At 41.8% G+C, this 14,390-nt stretch overlaps 1 protein-coding gene across 2 annotated transcripts in view; it reads right to left on the bottom strand.

The window, feature by feature from the left end:
* Positions 1-14,390, bottom strand: part of LOC110536224 (E3 ubiquitin-protein ligase CHFR) — a 22,366-nt gene extending 7,976 nt beyond the window's left edge. Inside the window, exons 1-16 of one of the 2 annotated variants that reach the window (XM_021621870.3) lie at positions 14,231-14,390; positions 13,593-13,727; positions 12,466-12,565; positions 11,081-11,190; positions 9,600-9,659; positions 9,247-9,465; positions 8,766-8,867; positions 8,478-8,673; positions 8,088-8,242; positions 7,763-7,925; positions 7,161-7,642; positions 6,774-6,890; positions 6,591-6,674; positions 6,110-6,180; positions 5,704-5,791; positions 5,281-5,388 (exon numbers count right to left, since the gene is read on the bottom strand). In XM_021621870.3, the coding sequence (XP_021477545.3) occupies positions 5,281-5,388; positions 5,704-5,791; positions 6,110-6,180; positions 6,591-6,674; positions 6,774-6,890; positions 7,161-7,642; positions 7,763-7,925; positions 8,088-8,242; positions 8,478-8,673; positions 8,766-8,867; positions 9,247-9,465; positions 9,600-9,659; positions 11,081-11,190; positions 12,466-12,565; positions 13,593-13,701 (2,164 nt within the window). In that variant the 5' untranslated portion in view covers positions 13,702-13,727; positions 14,231-14,390. Of the gene's footprint in view, positions 1-5,280; positions 5,389-5,703; positions 5,792-6,109; positions 6,181-6,590; positions 6,675-6,773; positions 6,891-7,160; positions 7,643-7,762; positions 7,926-8,087; positions 8,243-8,477; positions 8,674-8,765; positions 8,868-9,246; positions 9,466-9,599; positions 9,660-11,080; positions 11,191-12,465; positions 12,566-13,592; positions 13,728-14,208 lie in introns of both variants that reach the window. The other variant, XM_021621871.3, reaches the window with a different exon arrangement.

The following is a 14,390-nucleotide window of genomic DNA, read 5'->3' as shown; positions in this document are numbered from 1 at the left end:
CTTTGACACTTAGGCAAGCAGACAGTATTTCAACCACATAAAATATTCACTCAAGACAAATTGAAGTCTTATCTGAAAAGTATTTAAATCATTTTCTCAGCTTTTAATTTCCTTAAAACCGGATGACATTTGGACATTTTGGATAGGCCCAATCTTTCCACTGTTTTGGAGTTATTGCGTTTTCTACCCGGTTCCTAAACAAAACAGACAACTAGATTACTAATGTATTCATTCTATTGATGTAAGACATTCTGGTGAGCACTACTTTATTTAGTCTTCTGGTGCAATACGTTGACAGAGAAGAAGCTGCATGTATCTAACTATAGTTACTATTACTACAAATGGCCTACCAAGTGTCAGAAACTATAATAATGGCCTACCAAATGTTGGAAACAATAACAATGGACTACCAAATGTCAGAAACTATAATAATGGCCTACCAAATGTTGTAAACAATAACAATGGACTACCAAATGTCGGAAACCATAATAATGGCCTACCAAATGTTGTAAACAATAACAATGGACTACCAAATGTCAGAAACTATAATAATGGCCTACCAAATGTTGGAAACAATAACAATGGACTACCAAATGTCAGAAACTATAATAATGGCCTACCAAATGTTGGAAACAATAACAATGGACTACCAAATGTCAGAAACTATAATAATGGCCTACCAAATGTTGGAAACAATAACAATGGACTACCAAATGTCAGAAACCATAATAATGGCCTACCAAATGTTGGAAACAATAACAATGGACTACCAAATGTCGGAAACCATAATAATGGCCTACCAAATGTTGGAAACAATAACAATGGACTACCAAATGTCGGAAATAAGCAGAAACTTAGTAGTAAATTAGTGAATAAATTATAGTAGGCTAAATGATTAATGTAATTATTATGGTGGATGGAACTGCGCAGGTAGCCTACTTTTTGAAGGGATTTGTTTGACAATCAGATGAAAACATCCCACAACACCCATGATATGCGAAACTGAGCCTGCACAGACCGCAGAAACAACATTAAAACGGGCTAACATTTTACAGCATCCCTTTATTAAATCAGCATATCCCAGGCATTTTACCCGGGTTTCTCATAACCGGGATACAAGCTTTATCGGTGTTTATGATGTTTGTGTGTCAACTCAAAATCAGAATACTTCAGTATCCTGAATAATAATGGGACAGTAGTGTGAATGTAAATGTGGTCACTGATGCCATTTTCTGTTAGAAACATGCACAGCCGATGGAAAGGGACATGTTTCGCTTTAGAAAGACTCTCCAATAAAACATTTTTCACTCATCTGTAGAATGTTTTTGTATTTCTCCAGCGTTCTTGAATTAAGTTCGTTCAGTTTCCCAAATATGTCTGTTACATAGGCAACGAGACATTTTTATTTTCATTACACAGAAAGTCAACCAAGTCTTATATATTATTATTTTTTACATCCATTGTGAAGGTCAACCGTTCCTCTCTCAATGCAAACAATCTTTCCAACACTCCCCCTCGATAACCACCAAGCCTCGGTGTGAATTATAACATTGTCATGCCCTGATCCCATACAGTGCCTTGCGAAAGTATTCGGCCCCCTTGAACTTTGCGACCTTTTGCCACATTTCAGGCTTCAAACATAAAAATATAAAACTGGATTTTTTTGTGAAGAATCAACAACAAGTGGGACACAATCATGAAGTGGAACGACATTTATTGGATATTTCAAACTTTTTTAATAAATCAAAAACTGAAATATTGGGCGTGCAAAATTTTTCAGCCCCCTTAAGTTAATACTTTGTAGCGCCACCTTTTGCTGCGATTACAGCTGTAAGTCGCTTGGGGTATGTCTCTATCAGTTTTGCACATCGAGAGACTGACATTTTTTCCCATTCCTCCTTGCAAAACACCTCGAGCTCAGTGAGGTTGGATGGAGAGCATTTGTGAACAGCAGTTTTCAGTTCTTTCCACAGATTCTCGATTGGATTCAGGTCTGGACTTTGACTTAGCCATTCTAAGACATGGATATGTTTATTTTTGAACCATTCCATTGTAGATTTTGCTTTATGTTTTGGATCATTGTCTTGTTGGAAGACAAATCTCCGTCCCAGTCTCAGGTCTTTTGCAGACTCCATCAGGTTTTCTTCCAGAATGGTCCTGTATTTGGCTCCATCCATCTTCCCATCAATTTTAACCATCTTCCCTGTCCCTGCTGAAGAAAAGCAGGCCCAAACCATGATGCTGCCACCACCATGTTTGACAGTGGGGATGGTGTGTTCAGCTGTGTTGCTTTTACGCCAAACATAACGTTTTGCATTGTTGCCAAAAAGTTCAATTTTGGTTTCATCTGATCAGAGCACCTTCTTCCACATGTTTGGTGTGTCTCCCAGGTGGCTTGTGGCAAACTTTAAACAACACTTTTTATGGATATCTTTAAGAAATGTCTTTCTTCTTGCCACTCTTCCATAAAGGCCAGATTTGTGCAATATACGACTGATTGTTGTCCTATGGACAGAGTCTCCCACCTCAGCTGTAGATCTCTGCAGTTTATCCAGAGTGATCATGGGCCTCTTGGCTGCATCTCTGATCAGTCTTCTCCTTGTATGAGCTGAAAGTTTAGAGGGACGGCCAGGTCTTGGTAGATTTGCAGTGGTCTGATACTCCTTCCATTTCAATATTATCGCTTGCACAGTGCTCCTTGGGATGTTTAAAGCTTGGGAAATCTTTTTGTAACCAAATCCGGCTTTAAACTTCTTCACAACAGTATCTCGGAGCTGCCTGGTGTGTTCCTTGTTCTTCATGATGCTCTCTGCGCTTTTAACAGACCTCTGAGACTATCACAGTGCAGGTGCATTTATACGGAGACTTGATTACACACAGGTGGATTGTATTTATCATCATTAGTCATTTAGGTCAACATTGGATCATTCAGAGATCCTCACTGAACTTCTGGAGAGAGTTTGCTGCACTGAAAGTAAAGGGGCTGAATAATTTTGCACGCCCAATTTTTCAGTTTTTGATTTGTTAAAAAAGTTTGAAATATCCAATAAATGTCGTTCCACTTCATGATTGTGTCCCATTTGTTGTTGGTTCTTCACAAAAAAATACAGTTTTATATCTTTATGTTTGAAGCCTGAAATGTGGCAAAAGGTCGCAAAGTTCATGGGGGCCAAATACTTTCGCAAGGCACTGTATCTCCACATTGTTTCGCAAACAGGCATGCACGCAGTGTGTGGTTTGATGTGGTTTACAATCAAAGTTACCTGCTGCAGTATATCTCTGAGGTCTGTGCTCAGCTCTTTTGCCGCCAGTTGCTCTCGGTGCATCATACAATGCGTCCATAAGGCAGAGGGAGACATACTCATAACTAGAGTGCAGAGGCCTGCCTGCCGTCCCGCCATAGATGGAGTGTGCAAAAGTCCATCCTTCGATTGTTTTTCGTCAATATAGCCATGAAGCACACTGAACATCCCATGTGCTGTTTCATGCTCGGGAATCGTGAGACAGAACAATCTGTCTCCTTGGTTAAATAGCCCTTACACAGCCCGGAGGTGTGTTCGGTCATTGTCCTGTTAAAAAACAAATGATAGTCCCACTAAGACCAAACCAGATGGGATGGCGTATCACTGCAAAATGCTGTGGGAGACATGCTGCTTAAGTGTGCCTTGAATTCTAAATCAATCACAGACAGAGTCACCAGCAAAGCACCCCAACACCATAACGCCTCCTCCTCCATGCCTTACGTTGGGAAATACACATGCAGACATCATCCGTTCACCCATACTGGGTCTCACAAAGACACGGCGGTTGGAAACAGAAATCTCCAATTTGGACACATTTCCACCGGTCTAATATCCATTGCTTGTGTTTCTTGGCCCATGCAAGTCTCTTCTTTGTTCTTCTTTTTCCTCCCCAATTTCGTGGTATCCAATTAGTAGTTACAGTCCTGTCTCATCGCTGCAACTCCCATACGGACTCGGGAGAGGCGAAGGTCGAGAGCAGCGCGGCTCGGTTAGGTTGTGTTGTGTTTCGGGGGACACACTGCTCTCGACCTTCGCCTCTCCCGAGTCCGTATGGGAGTTGCAGCGATGTGCTTCTTGACACAATGCCCACTTAACCCGAAATCCAGCCGCACCAATGTGTCGGAGGAAACACCGTACTCCTGGCGACCATGTCAGCGTGCACTGCACCCGGCCTGCCACAGGAGTCACTAGTGCGCGATGGGACAAGGATATCCCTGCTGGGCAAACCCTCCTCTAACCCAGACGATGCTGGGCCAATTGTGCACCGCCCCATGGGTCTCCCGGTTGTGGTCAGCTGCGACAGAGACTGGACTCGAACCGAGAATCTCTAGTGGCACTGCTAGCACTGCTATGCGCCACTCGAGAGGCCCAAGTCTCTTCTTCTTATTGGTGTCCTTTAGTAGCGGTTTCTTTCCAGAAATTCGACCATGTAGGCCTGACTCACACAGTCTCCTATGAACAGTTGATGTTGAGATGTGTCTGTTACTTGAACTCTGAGTTGGGCTGCAATTTCTGAGGCTGGTAACTCTAATGAACTTATCTTCTGCAGCAGAGGTAATTCTGGGTCTTCCTTTCCTGTGACGGTCCTCATGAGAGCCAGTTTCATCATAGCGCTTGGTGGTGTTTGCGACTGCACTCGAACAATAGTTCTTGAAATTCTCCGTATTGACTGACCTTGATGTCTTAAAGTAATGATGGACTGTCATTTCTCTTTGCTTATTTGAGCTGTTATTGCCATAATATGGACTTGGTATTTTACCAAATGGGGCTATCTTCTGTATACCACCCATACCTTGTCACAACACAACTGATTGGCCTAAACGCATTAAGAAGGAAAGAAATTCCACAAATTAACTTAACAAGGCACACCTGTTAATTGAAATGGATTCCAGGTGACTACCTCATGAAGCTAGTTGAGAGAATGCCAAGAGTGTGTAAATCTGTCATCAAGGCAAAGGGTGACTGTTTGAAGAATCTCAAATATACTTTTAATTTGTTTAACACTTTTTTGGTTACTACACGATTCCATGTGTCATTTCATAGTTTTGATGTCTTCACTATTATTCTATAATGTAGGAAATAGTACCAATAAAAACCCTTGAATGAGTAGGTGTTCTAAAACCTTTGACCAGTAGTGTATACATAAAAAAATCCTCCGTATTTTGGAAATTCTCCCATGACCCCATTTGCATATCAGGCAACCCCGCATGGGGTTGCGACCCCTAGTCTAGGAACCGCTGAGTTAGAGGCTGCTCACCAGGAAGCGCCGAGGCAGGGATGTTCTGTCTGTATTTGTAGGCCAGCTCCCCGAAGGCTCGCAGGCCACAGCAGAAACAGAGTATGGCGTTACTGTTGATGCGATAATCTGAGATATAAAACATGGAGAGAGAGAGGGAGAGATAGTTACTAGTGCGTCCCAAAGTGAGTTGGAAGGATGCTCTGCACTGTCAGTAAGACTGAGAACCATGTTCAAGATGGGAAGCTTAAAGGTGGAATTGCAGCTCATCGTTTTTGCAGTCAAGAGATACGGATATAAAAGACCTGGATATGGTGTCTCAGGAAGCACATTTATATGATGTAGGAATTTTCGGAGATGTGCAATGTAAATGCAAAAAAGACAACCTGGAACGCTTCCAATCTCAAGTTTTATGTGAGGTGAAGAGGATAGTGTCAGACTGACCAGACAGATAGAAGGTTCCCTGTTGCAGGCCCTGAAGACCCTCCTGTAGCATGTCCCTCCACGACATCCCTCTGGCTGACAAGTAACTCTATAAGGTGGAAGGATGACAGGTTATATATTAGACGTTAGTGGTCGCTGTAGTAGAGAAGTTAGAAACAAATGCAAAATAAATAGATTCACTTAACCTGGGTTATGTAACCAGGCACCAGTTTCCCAATTCCTAGACACAGATTTAGACTATTCATGAACTAAAAAATTCTCTCAATGAAGAATCTTCATTGAAATAGCTTTTAAGTCCAGGACTAAGCTTAATCTGTGTCTGGGAAACCGGCCCAAAGAATGCAGATGCTGATTCTGGGTGTTCAGACCGATCAATGGTTAGAGCCGAAGAGTAGAAAGGAAGTACCTGGAGGATCTCTGATTCATAGTTATTGCTGTTCAGAACACCGTCCAGGCATTTGTCTGTAAGGTTGAGTTCTGTGGACAAAGACATGGATATTATATGTCTCATACTGGTAAACATGATACTGCAATGTGATAACAAATTAAGTGTAAGACATAAGGACAATACAGGCAATATTTTGGTAAATTTCCACCACTATTTATAATAAACTAACCACAAAGATAGCGTTACCTCGGAAATCCCTCAGAAGCTCTGGTTTAACTAAGCATCAATCAGCCCAGAGCAAAGGTTCTACCTGTTTATTTACTAAGGTCAATGAAACTAAATATGAACAAACCTTATATGCGATCAAGTACTACAACTTGATACCAATTCTCCTAACCTTACATTACCTTTTCGATCAACCTTGAATGTTTATTTACTGTTGAAAATATTAGTGACAAACTTTGAAAGTAAATCTAGAAGTAGTAGAGCAGAGACGCACCACTGAAACGTGCGAGGCAGCCCTGACAGCCGATCCTCTGGCAGCCCCAGTACATGTGACAGAAGGGCCGCAGGCACGCCACACCTAGCCAACACAAAGAACCACACCCATCAGCACCAAAGCACCAAAGCACTCTTGCCATTGGTCCATTAACATTGACTGACAGGCCTGCGGGCCACTCACATTGCTGAGCGGAGAGTTGCTGGCCAATGAGCTCGGCGCGGCGGTCTGGCATGGGCTGCAGGCAGCAGGTGCAGATGACATGGCTGCCCAGAGGAGGACAGGTGTAATCCTGAGGAGCTGAAGAAGGACAGGACACAGAGAGACATGTCCTCTGGGTCAAGGTCCTGAAGGCTGCACTGTATTATTCTTACAGAATCTACAGATCCAACAATTACGCTACAAGCATTGTCACATATTTCTATGTCCAGGCGAGTACAACATACTGATTATTAATTTGATCTGTAAGTGCACTAATCAACCAACACAACATAAAACACTTACATATTAGAAATAAAAGCATTATATAAATGTAAGCCGTTACCAACAGATGGACACATAGTTCAGTACCTGTAGTGGGGACATCAGAGCATGTTGATAATGTTGATCCCCCAGCCCCAGGGGGTTTCCCTGGCCTGTCCTCAGGAGTTGGTGGGGCTGGTCCTAGAGGGGCTGGTAGAACTGGTCCTAGAAGAGCTGGTCCTAGAAGAGCTGGTGGGGCTGGTCCTAGAAGAGCTGGTAGGACTGGTCCTAGAAGAGCTGGTGGGGCTGGTCCTAGAAGAGCTGGTGGGGCTGGTCCTAGAAGAGCTGGTGGGGCTGGTCCTAGAAGAGCTGGTGGGGCTGGTCCTAGAAGAGCTGGTGGGGCTGGTCCTAGAAGAGCTGGTGGGGCTGGTCCTAGAGGGGCTTGTGGGGCTGGTCCTAGAGGGGCTGGTGGGGCTGGTCCTAGAAGAGCTGGTGGGGCTGGTCCTAGATGGGCTAGCCCTGTGGCCCACAGTACCTGGCTGACCTCCTTCCTGTAGCCTGGACACTGTCTGCACATCACAACAGGCTGGCTGTGGAAACAACAACAGGAAGAAGAAGAATGTTTTAGAGGGAGAAAAACAAACCACACACTCTTGGTCAACCATACACACAGGGTCACAGTCATACACACAGCTACTCTTCTGTCTGACCCGATATCGGAGGTGTCACTGTCGTTGTCGGAGAGCTCAAAGAGATAATCAGAGCTGCCCTCTTCATCAGAGAAGGAACGCTCAATCTTTGGCTGCAGCATGTCCCGAGTTATCTTGTTCCGGCTGTCCATGCTCTTCAGGTCCTCCTCACTGCGACACTTCTCTGTGGACACAAAGGGTCAACACAGGGTCAACATTTCCATGCTTTATTTGGGTCCACAGATGTAGACACAAATACCGAGTTTAACAGGGGGAAGAGCTGGTCGCTATCCACAATAGTGTTAATGGGGGTACAAGGGTAGAGGCGGGCAGATTGAATACAAACCCGGGTGTTGGATAAGGTAGGCCTCCACCAGGTTGTTGAGGATGTGGTTCTTGCGGATCCTCTCTACGGGGCAGCGACAGGTGGGGCAGAGAGACGAGCGCTCCATCCAGCCAGAGTAACACGCAGCACAGAAGGTGTGCATACAGGGCTGCAGGCTGCATGGGGGACACACAGGGAGCAGATACCATTAACACGCAGTAGAGCCACCTTTCTTTCTTATAGAACAAAATTAGAATTACTAGGAATTATAAAATGTTGTGTTAATACGACTCTTGATACATTATATTTATTGAACCATTGCTATGTTCATCTGCTGCGAGGAGCCACAAGCAATGAAATAGAGGAGTGGGCCTATTTTCTAATGTAGTAGTAGGTAGAGTCTTGCTTTACCTGACACAGTCATGAAGTAGGTCCTGACAGATAATACAGGTTAGGGACTCCTCCATCTTGTCAGTCTTGGCTTCTTCCACAGTCACAGCCACAGCAGCTTTTCCAAACAGATCCCCGATATGAAAAACCTTAGCTGGGCTGGGGCCGACCACCGCAATACTGGAAGTATGTGACAGTCCAAAATCATAGTCCTTGTCTAGGAAGGGAAAGGGGGGAAACACTGTTACGATCAAGTGTCAGCAACTAAGTGTCAATATGCCACAATGTAATGACACTGAATGCACTGACCAGCACTGTCAGTTTTCCTCCTTTTTCTCTCTGGCTCCATGTCCCCCTCCTCCTCCTTATACAACATTGTGACTCGGTTCTGGGCTTCAGTCTGTCGTGTGTCTGTTGAGCAGAAGAGGTTAGTGTTGTGCTGCCCAGCCTTGCCTTCAGCAGCAGCAGGGTAAGGGAGAAAGGATGCACAACAGAGAATGATCAAAAGGCCATATGATTGGGGCAAATTCAGTTACCTGTGTCTGTTCTTGAATATGGGAAGATTTACAAGTAGTTGTGATCATAAAAGTCTGGCATAATATCATTCGGCAAGAGCTGTCCTTTGAAAGAAGTAAGGGAGAGTGAACAAAGCTGGCACAATCAAGGGGAGACCATGCTATACCGGTCGAAGAATTTGAGGAGGAGGGTGAAACACAGATTTACTTCCCAGTCCCTGCTTCCTCTCAATGAGCACCATAAAGAGGAAGCACAGGCCAGATAGAAAGACTACCTAAGGCAGAGGAGTGCAGGAGGGAGGCTGCAGAGGAACAGGCTGTAGAGGAGGAGACTGTGTGGAGGAGGTGGGAGGAGGTGGAGGGCTGGGGTTCATCCAAGGCCTGCTGCTCCCGTGGAGGTCCAACAAGGAATGGCTCCACAGACACACATACTGCTGCTGTAACAGGGCAGGTCTGGGCTTTCTGCTGCATTACTGAGCATCTGGTGGCACCCCCTGACATGGTGAGAAAGGGTGGAAAGCAATAAACAAGCCACTTAAAACCACCCTACAAATGTTTTTCATGAAAAATATGCAAAGTCAAGAGGTAGCAATCAAATAACACATTGATTTGGTTATTTTATACTTACCAATTGTGTCTTGTGAGAATGTCCTCTCTGGTTTTATGGACTGATACATGTAGGCAAGGTCTGTAGAAGCAAGAGATTGTTATACTTCGCTCAATTGGAAAACAAAATACAGACTCATGAAAAAAAACAAGGAAATTACAAACTTAAGAACTATAAAAAGACGACACCAGGCCCATCCACATTGACTCAAAACAAATAGAATCAGTTGAGCAATACAAATATCTTGGAACTATAATTGACTGAAAACTCTTCTAGACTGCAAACACACAGACATACAAAAAGGGACAACAATGACTGTATTTCGTGAAGATTAAATAAATATCAGGTCAGTAAAAGAATATCAACCATTTCTACACATCAATTGTTCAGTGTTCTCACGCCTGGTACAAGCAGATATCCATCCATAGCAAATAAAAAATAACAAATAATAAAGCTGTCAAACAAAATCAGTGGAGTTCATCTGAAGAAAAAACAAGTGCTGTTCTTGGAGAGAGTGGTGGGCAGGAGTGAAAATTCCCACCAATCTGACACACCCACTCAACCAGGAGTAGTACCAGCTCATACCATCAGGCCGCTGATACAGAGTCCATCTTTTCAAAACCGCCAGAGCCTAGAAATCCACCAGTATAAATCAACTGACTAAATAACTGCTCAACCCTAACTGAATTATGAACTGTATCCACATGTGTTGTCTGCTGTAGTTATTGCTTGTGATTTATGTATGCATGTATGTACCTATTGGTGATGCTGTGCTGTTTGGTGAGATGCAAGACAAATTTCGCAAAAAGGGACACACAAAGTATTATTATTATAATTATTGTTGTTGAGTACAATTCGTTAAATATCCCCAAAAAGGGAAAATATTACTCTTATTTTGAGAGGTCATTCTTGGCCGACTGGTCCAACTCAGTTTAGACACATTATGCAAGTTCACTGTGTACAGTATGCATTTATAACCAAGTTGGCAGCCCTAGAAGGGTCACAGGAAAACAAGTGGACTAAAAGACCTGTATGCACTAAATCAAATCAACATTCATTGGTCACATGCACATGGTACAGTGAGATGCTTTCCTTGACAATGCTTAACAATGGTGTGCAATATGCAGTATACTACGATTGCAAAACTACTGGTAATTTACCAAAGTTACTGGAATTTTCAGTCATTCACATACCCTCACTTTGTAACCCTATGCACTACTAATTTATACACACCTTCTGAAGAAAATAAGGAACACGTTATATTCTTTCTACAGCCTTTCTTTATACACTTACAGATGGATCTTAATTTCATCACCCTGCTGTTACAAGAAAATTCTGCAGAAAATGCGAACTTGTATTGTATTGGCGGTTTAAAAAGGCTTTAAAAAAGTTTGTAATTTCCACCTAAAAATATCAGACTTAATTTGCCCTAACTAAAAATGTATAATCCGCTACAAAAATGAGAGCCAAACACTCCAATCAAAATAAGAAAAAAAACGTACTTTGCTCTGGTTCGTTTTTCCTGTACACAAAGTAGATGACGTCTCCATTCTGCAGCATATGAATCTGCTTCTTCACCAGCTTAGACATGTTAATCACTGTACCATTGGTGCTAGAGGGGTGAAAAACAAAACAAGAACACTGGTCTGTCATTGTATTCAATGTATTCAATCAGCAACCTTGGAAGAAATCCAAGACTAGAGAGGACTGTGTCTCAGTTTTGGCTGGCTAGAAAAACTTTGCTGCAGTTATTACTACAGTAACAGTTAAATAGTAGCTTCTCTTCATGGGATATATAGAGATGGAATCTTACCCTACACTATTGAGACACTACACTGTCACATTCCATCTTTCTATTGGAAAAGCATCCACAATATTCAGGAGCAAAACAGTAAGAGCTGCCACTTTGCTCAATGATGTAAAGCCTAAAGCTTACCGTATGCTTCCCAGTCAAAAAGGTTGGTGCATATATTATGACCACATTTTGTGAAGTTTTTCTTCGTTTTTGATTTTCGGACGCATTTGGCAGGTTTTTTTTCCGGCTGTTTGAGCACACACATTTTTTTTCTTAAGGCTTGTTGAATTTCAGTAGCCGAAGTCGACCCCCTTCTGTGATAGGTCAACAGTAGGATTCTTCAATAAAGTGTTTGTTGTCATTCAACGACAGACTAGTTTTCAGTTTCACTTGAGAAATACTGCACCAAACATCTTAGTTAGATGTAAAATTGCACGACTAAGACCTCTTTGGCAAAAATGTCAAAATGAATTACAGATTTCTTGAGTTATCTTAGATTAAATCATACTATTTTGAGGAAGTGTATTTGTTGCTATGGTGTTTCATGAGGGACAAACAGTAATATTGCCGCTTTTTCTCAACAGAATGTATTTTAAGGAAATACAGACGTTCACGCCGCCTAGCCAAGTTCTGCTAGGAGCAAACCGAACCTATGTATGCGGACACCTTAATGCAGTGTGTGCACACTAGAGAAATGCGTGTAGAGAAAATGCCTTTCATCTTGCTGACTTATTAGCGCATGGTAAAACACAACCTCTTTAATTGATGGTTAGTGTAATTTGCCAGCTGGTTGCTTACACTGAAAATAAGATTACACTGTGATGTGCAGTGCTGGGCAGGCAGATGTCTGTTCAATCCACCATGAAATACACTGATCAGTCACTATAAACAGGATTACAAACAAATACAATCTGCATAATACATTTTCCTATAACAATAAAACAAACACAGTTTAAAATCTATTTAGCCTAATTAACTAAGAAAAATGCTCTACATTACCATATTATCGTATTGTTAAACATACATAATTGATCAGTTTATCCTTGAGCCTATAAAGTACTTAGAAAAAAATAAAAAAGACTCCCTTCATACCTTGTGTCCTCCAGCCACACCAATCCTGAGCTCTTATCTTGCACTATCTTACAGTGATCCCCCGAGACTAGTTTGTTAGCAGGAAAGGAAAGATCACAGCCTGGTGAAAGAAAAAGTTATTTACAGTTAATAAAATGCACCCCAAAAAAGTACAACATAGTTAAAGATGACTATTTTCAACATGACTTGAATAAACTAGATGTTGTCATACAGTAGGTTACTGTTGTGGAGCTTTTGTGCTATATTGTGTGTAAAAAAGCATTTTGTTTACGTCATGTTACTGTAAACAAAAACAATTTGGGCCTACTCATGACCTATTTTAAAATAGCAGGAAAACAAGTATTTAGGCAATGGCCACATGGCTGATGATATCGTCACGATTGAGCTTGGAAAATACCACATTGAGATTGTCCGACTATGCTGATTTATTGTGGATGCATTCCTCTCTTCTTTTATACCATATTGTGGGTACTGCATAACAGACTAGCTCATTAGGCTCAGTCTCTTTGTACCGGAAAGCAGACTCCTGGAACTCAATATAATAGAGCAGAGACACAGACAGAAACCTAGGAGATATAACCTTTCCTTGGTCAAAATCCATACAAAAAACTAGCCTACTTAATATTCTGCACACATGTTCTCAATAGACGGCTTTGTTATCATCAGAGAGGGTGTCTAAGTTTGGTGAACTAAAGACTGGGGGTATTGTGCCTTGAATTAACTGGTTTTATTAAAGAGCCCAGACACTGCCCGACTCATGTCTAGGATATGGTATTTTCTGTCAATAAACATCAAGACATTTATAAACAAGTTCCTCAAAACAAGCCACATACATTTACTTAAGTGTTCAACTATAAAAATAAAAACACAATTTTATGAAAAGTGTTACGTCTTAAGTTTTTACACGTTATTATGAATGTGCAAGCAATAATCATTAATATCGATAACAGGGCGTTTTGGTAGTTCACAAAATATTTACAGTTTATAGATAATCGTTAGCTAGTGTCCTACCACATTACTTTCTCTATCTTTTATAAATTAGCCTACAATATGGTAGCTGAGTTTCTCAACTCCACGATATGTTGAAGTGAATGTATTAGTGTCACTGTGTGGGATAGTAATTTTACCTTTTCTTCGCCCGACAGTGCATTCCCTGTTGACAAGCAATACTTCAGATTGAGTGTCCACTTTTACTAACTTCCCCCATGGTTGACTCCTTCCATGCTTCTTCTCCATGTCCAAAGCTGATACGTTCCAGTTTTCTATATCGATCAAATCATGATGCAATCGCTGCTTTAAAAACACTCTACTTAGATCAGTGGCAGCAAATATGTCATCCAATAACTTAACCTAGCTAGTTATTATTTTAGTTGAGAAATATGGGGCACTTTCTAGCTAGCCAACTACCGTTTCCTTAGCCTAACAAACTGTAGCTAACGTTAGTTTAGTTGGGAAGGATAAACAATGAAGCAACCACCTTGTCTGGAACAAGAAACGCCTGGCTAACTTGCTAGCTAATGTAAAATACTTGATTAGCAAGGCATTTTGAGTAAGTTCATGTTAGAAGTTAGTTAATCAAACAACTCGATAATGAACATGCGACAACAAGCAACTTCATTTTCAAAATAAACCTGGCTTAAGCTTGCTTCTGACGTTAGCTAGCTAACGTTAGCTTGTTGCAAATAGCTAGCTATTAAATTTAGGAGCTAGAAAGAAATACGATTTAACTAACTAGTTAGCTACCTTGAAAATATAATTACTATACCCTCAAAGGCACGATTATTTCATTCGGTTATTTTTGCATGAAGGTGTTTTGTCCCTTAATTTTCCAGTTGGCACACACACTAGTTCACTTCCTGACAACCAAAGGTATTTACAGCCAGCCATCAGCTGGAGGAGGGGCGGGGAAAGTAGTCTGAGAAAAT

This window comes from Oncorhynchus mykiss, chromosome 11, assembly GCF_057628025.1.
Source record: "Oncorhynchus mykiss isolate SJ-2025 chromosome 11, ASM5762802v1, whole genome shotgun sequence".
NCBI classification, from domain to species: domain Eukaryota; kingdom Metazoa; phylum Chordata; class Actinopteri; order Salmoniformes; family Salmonidae; genus Oncorhynchus; species Oncorhynchus mykiss.
This window is presented reverse-complemented; position numbering and strand designations above follow the sequence as displayed.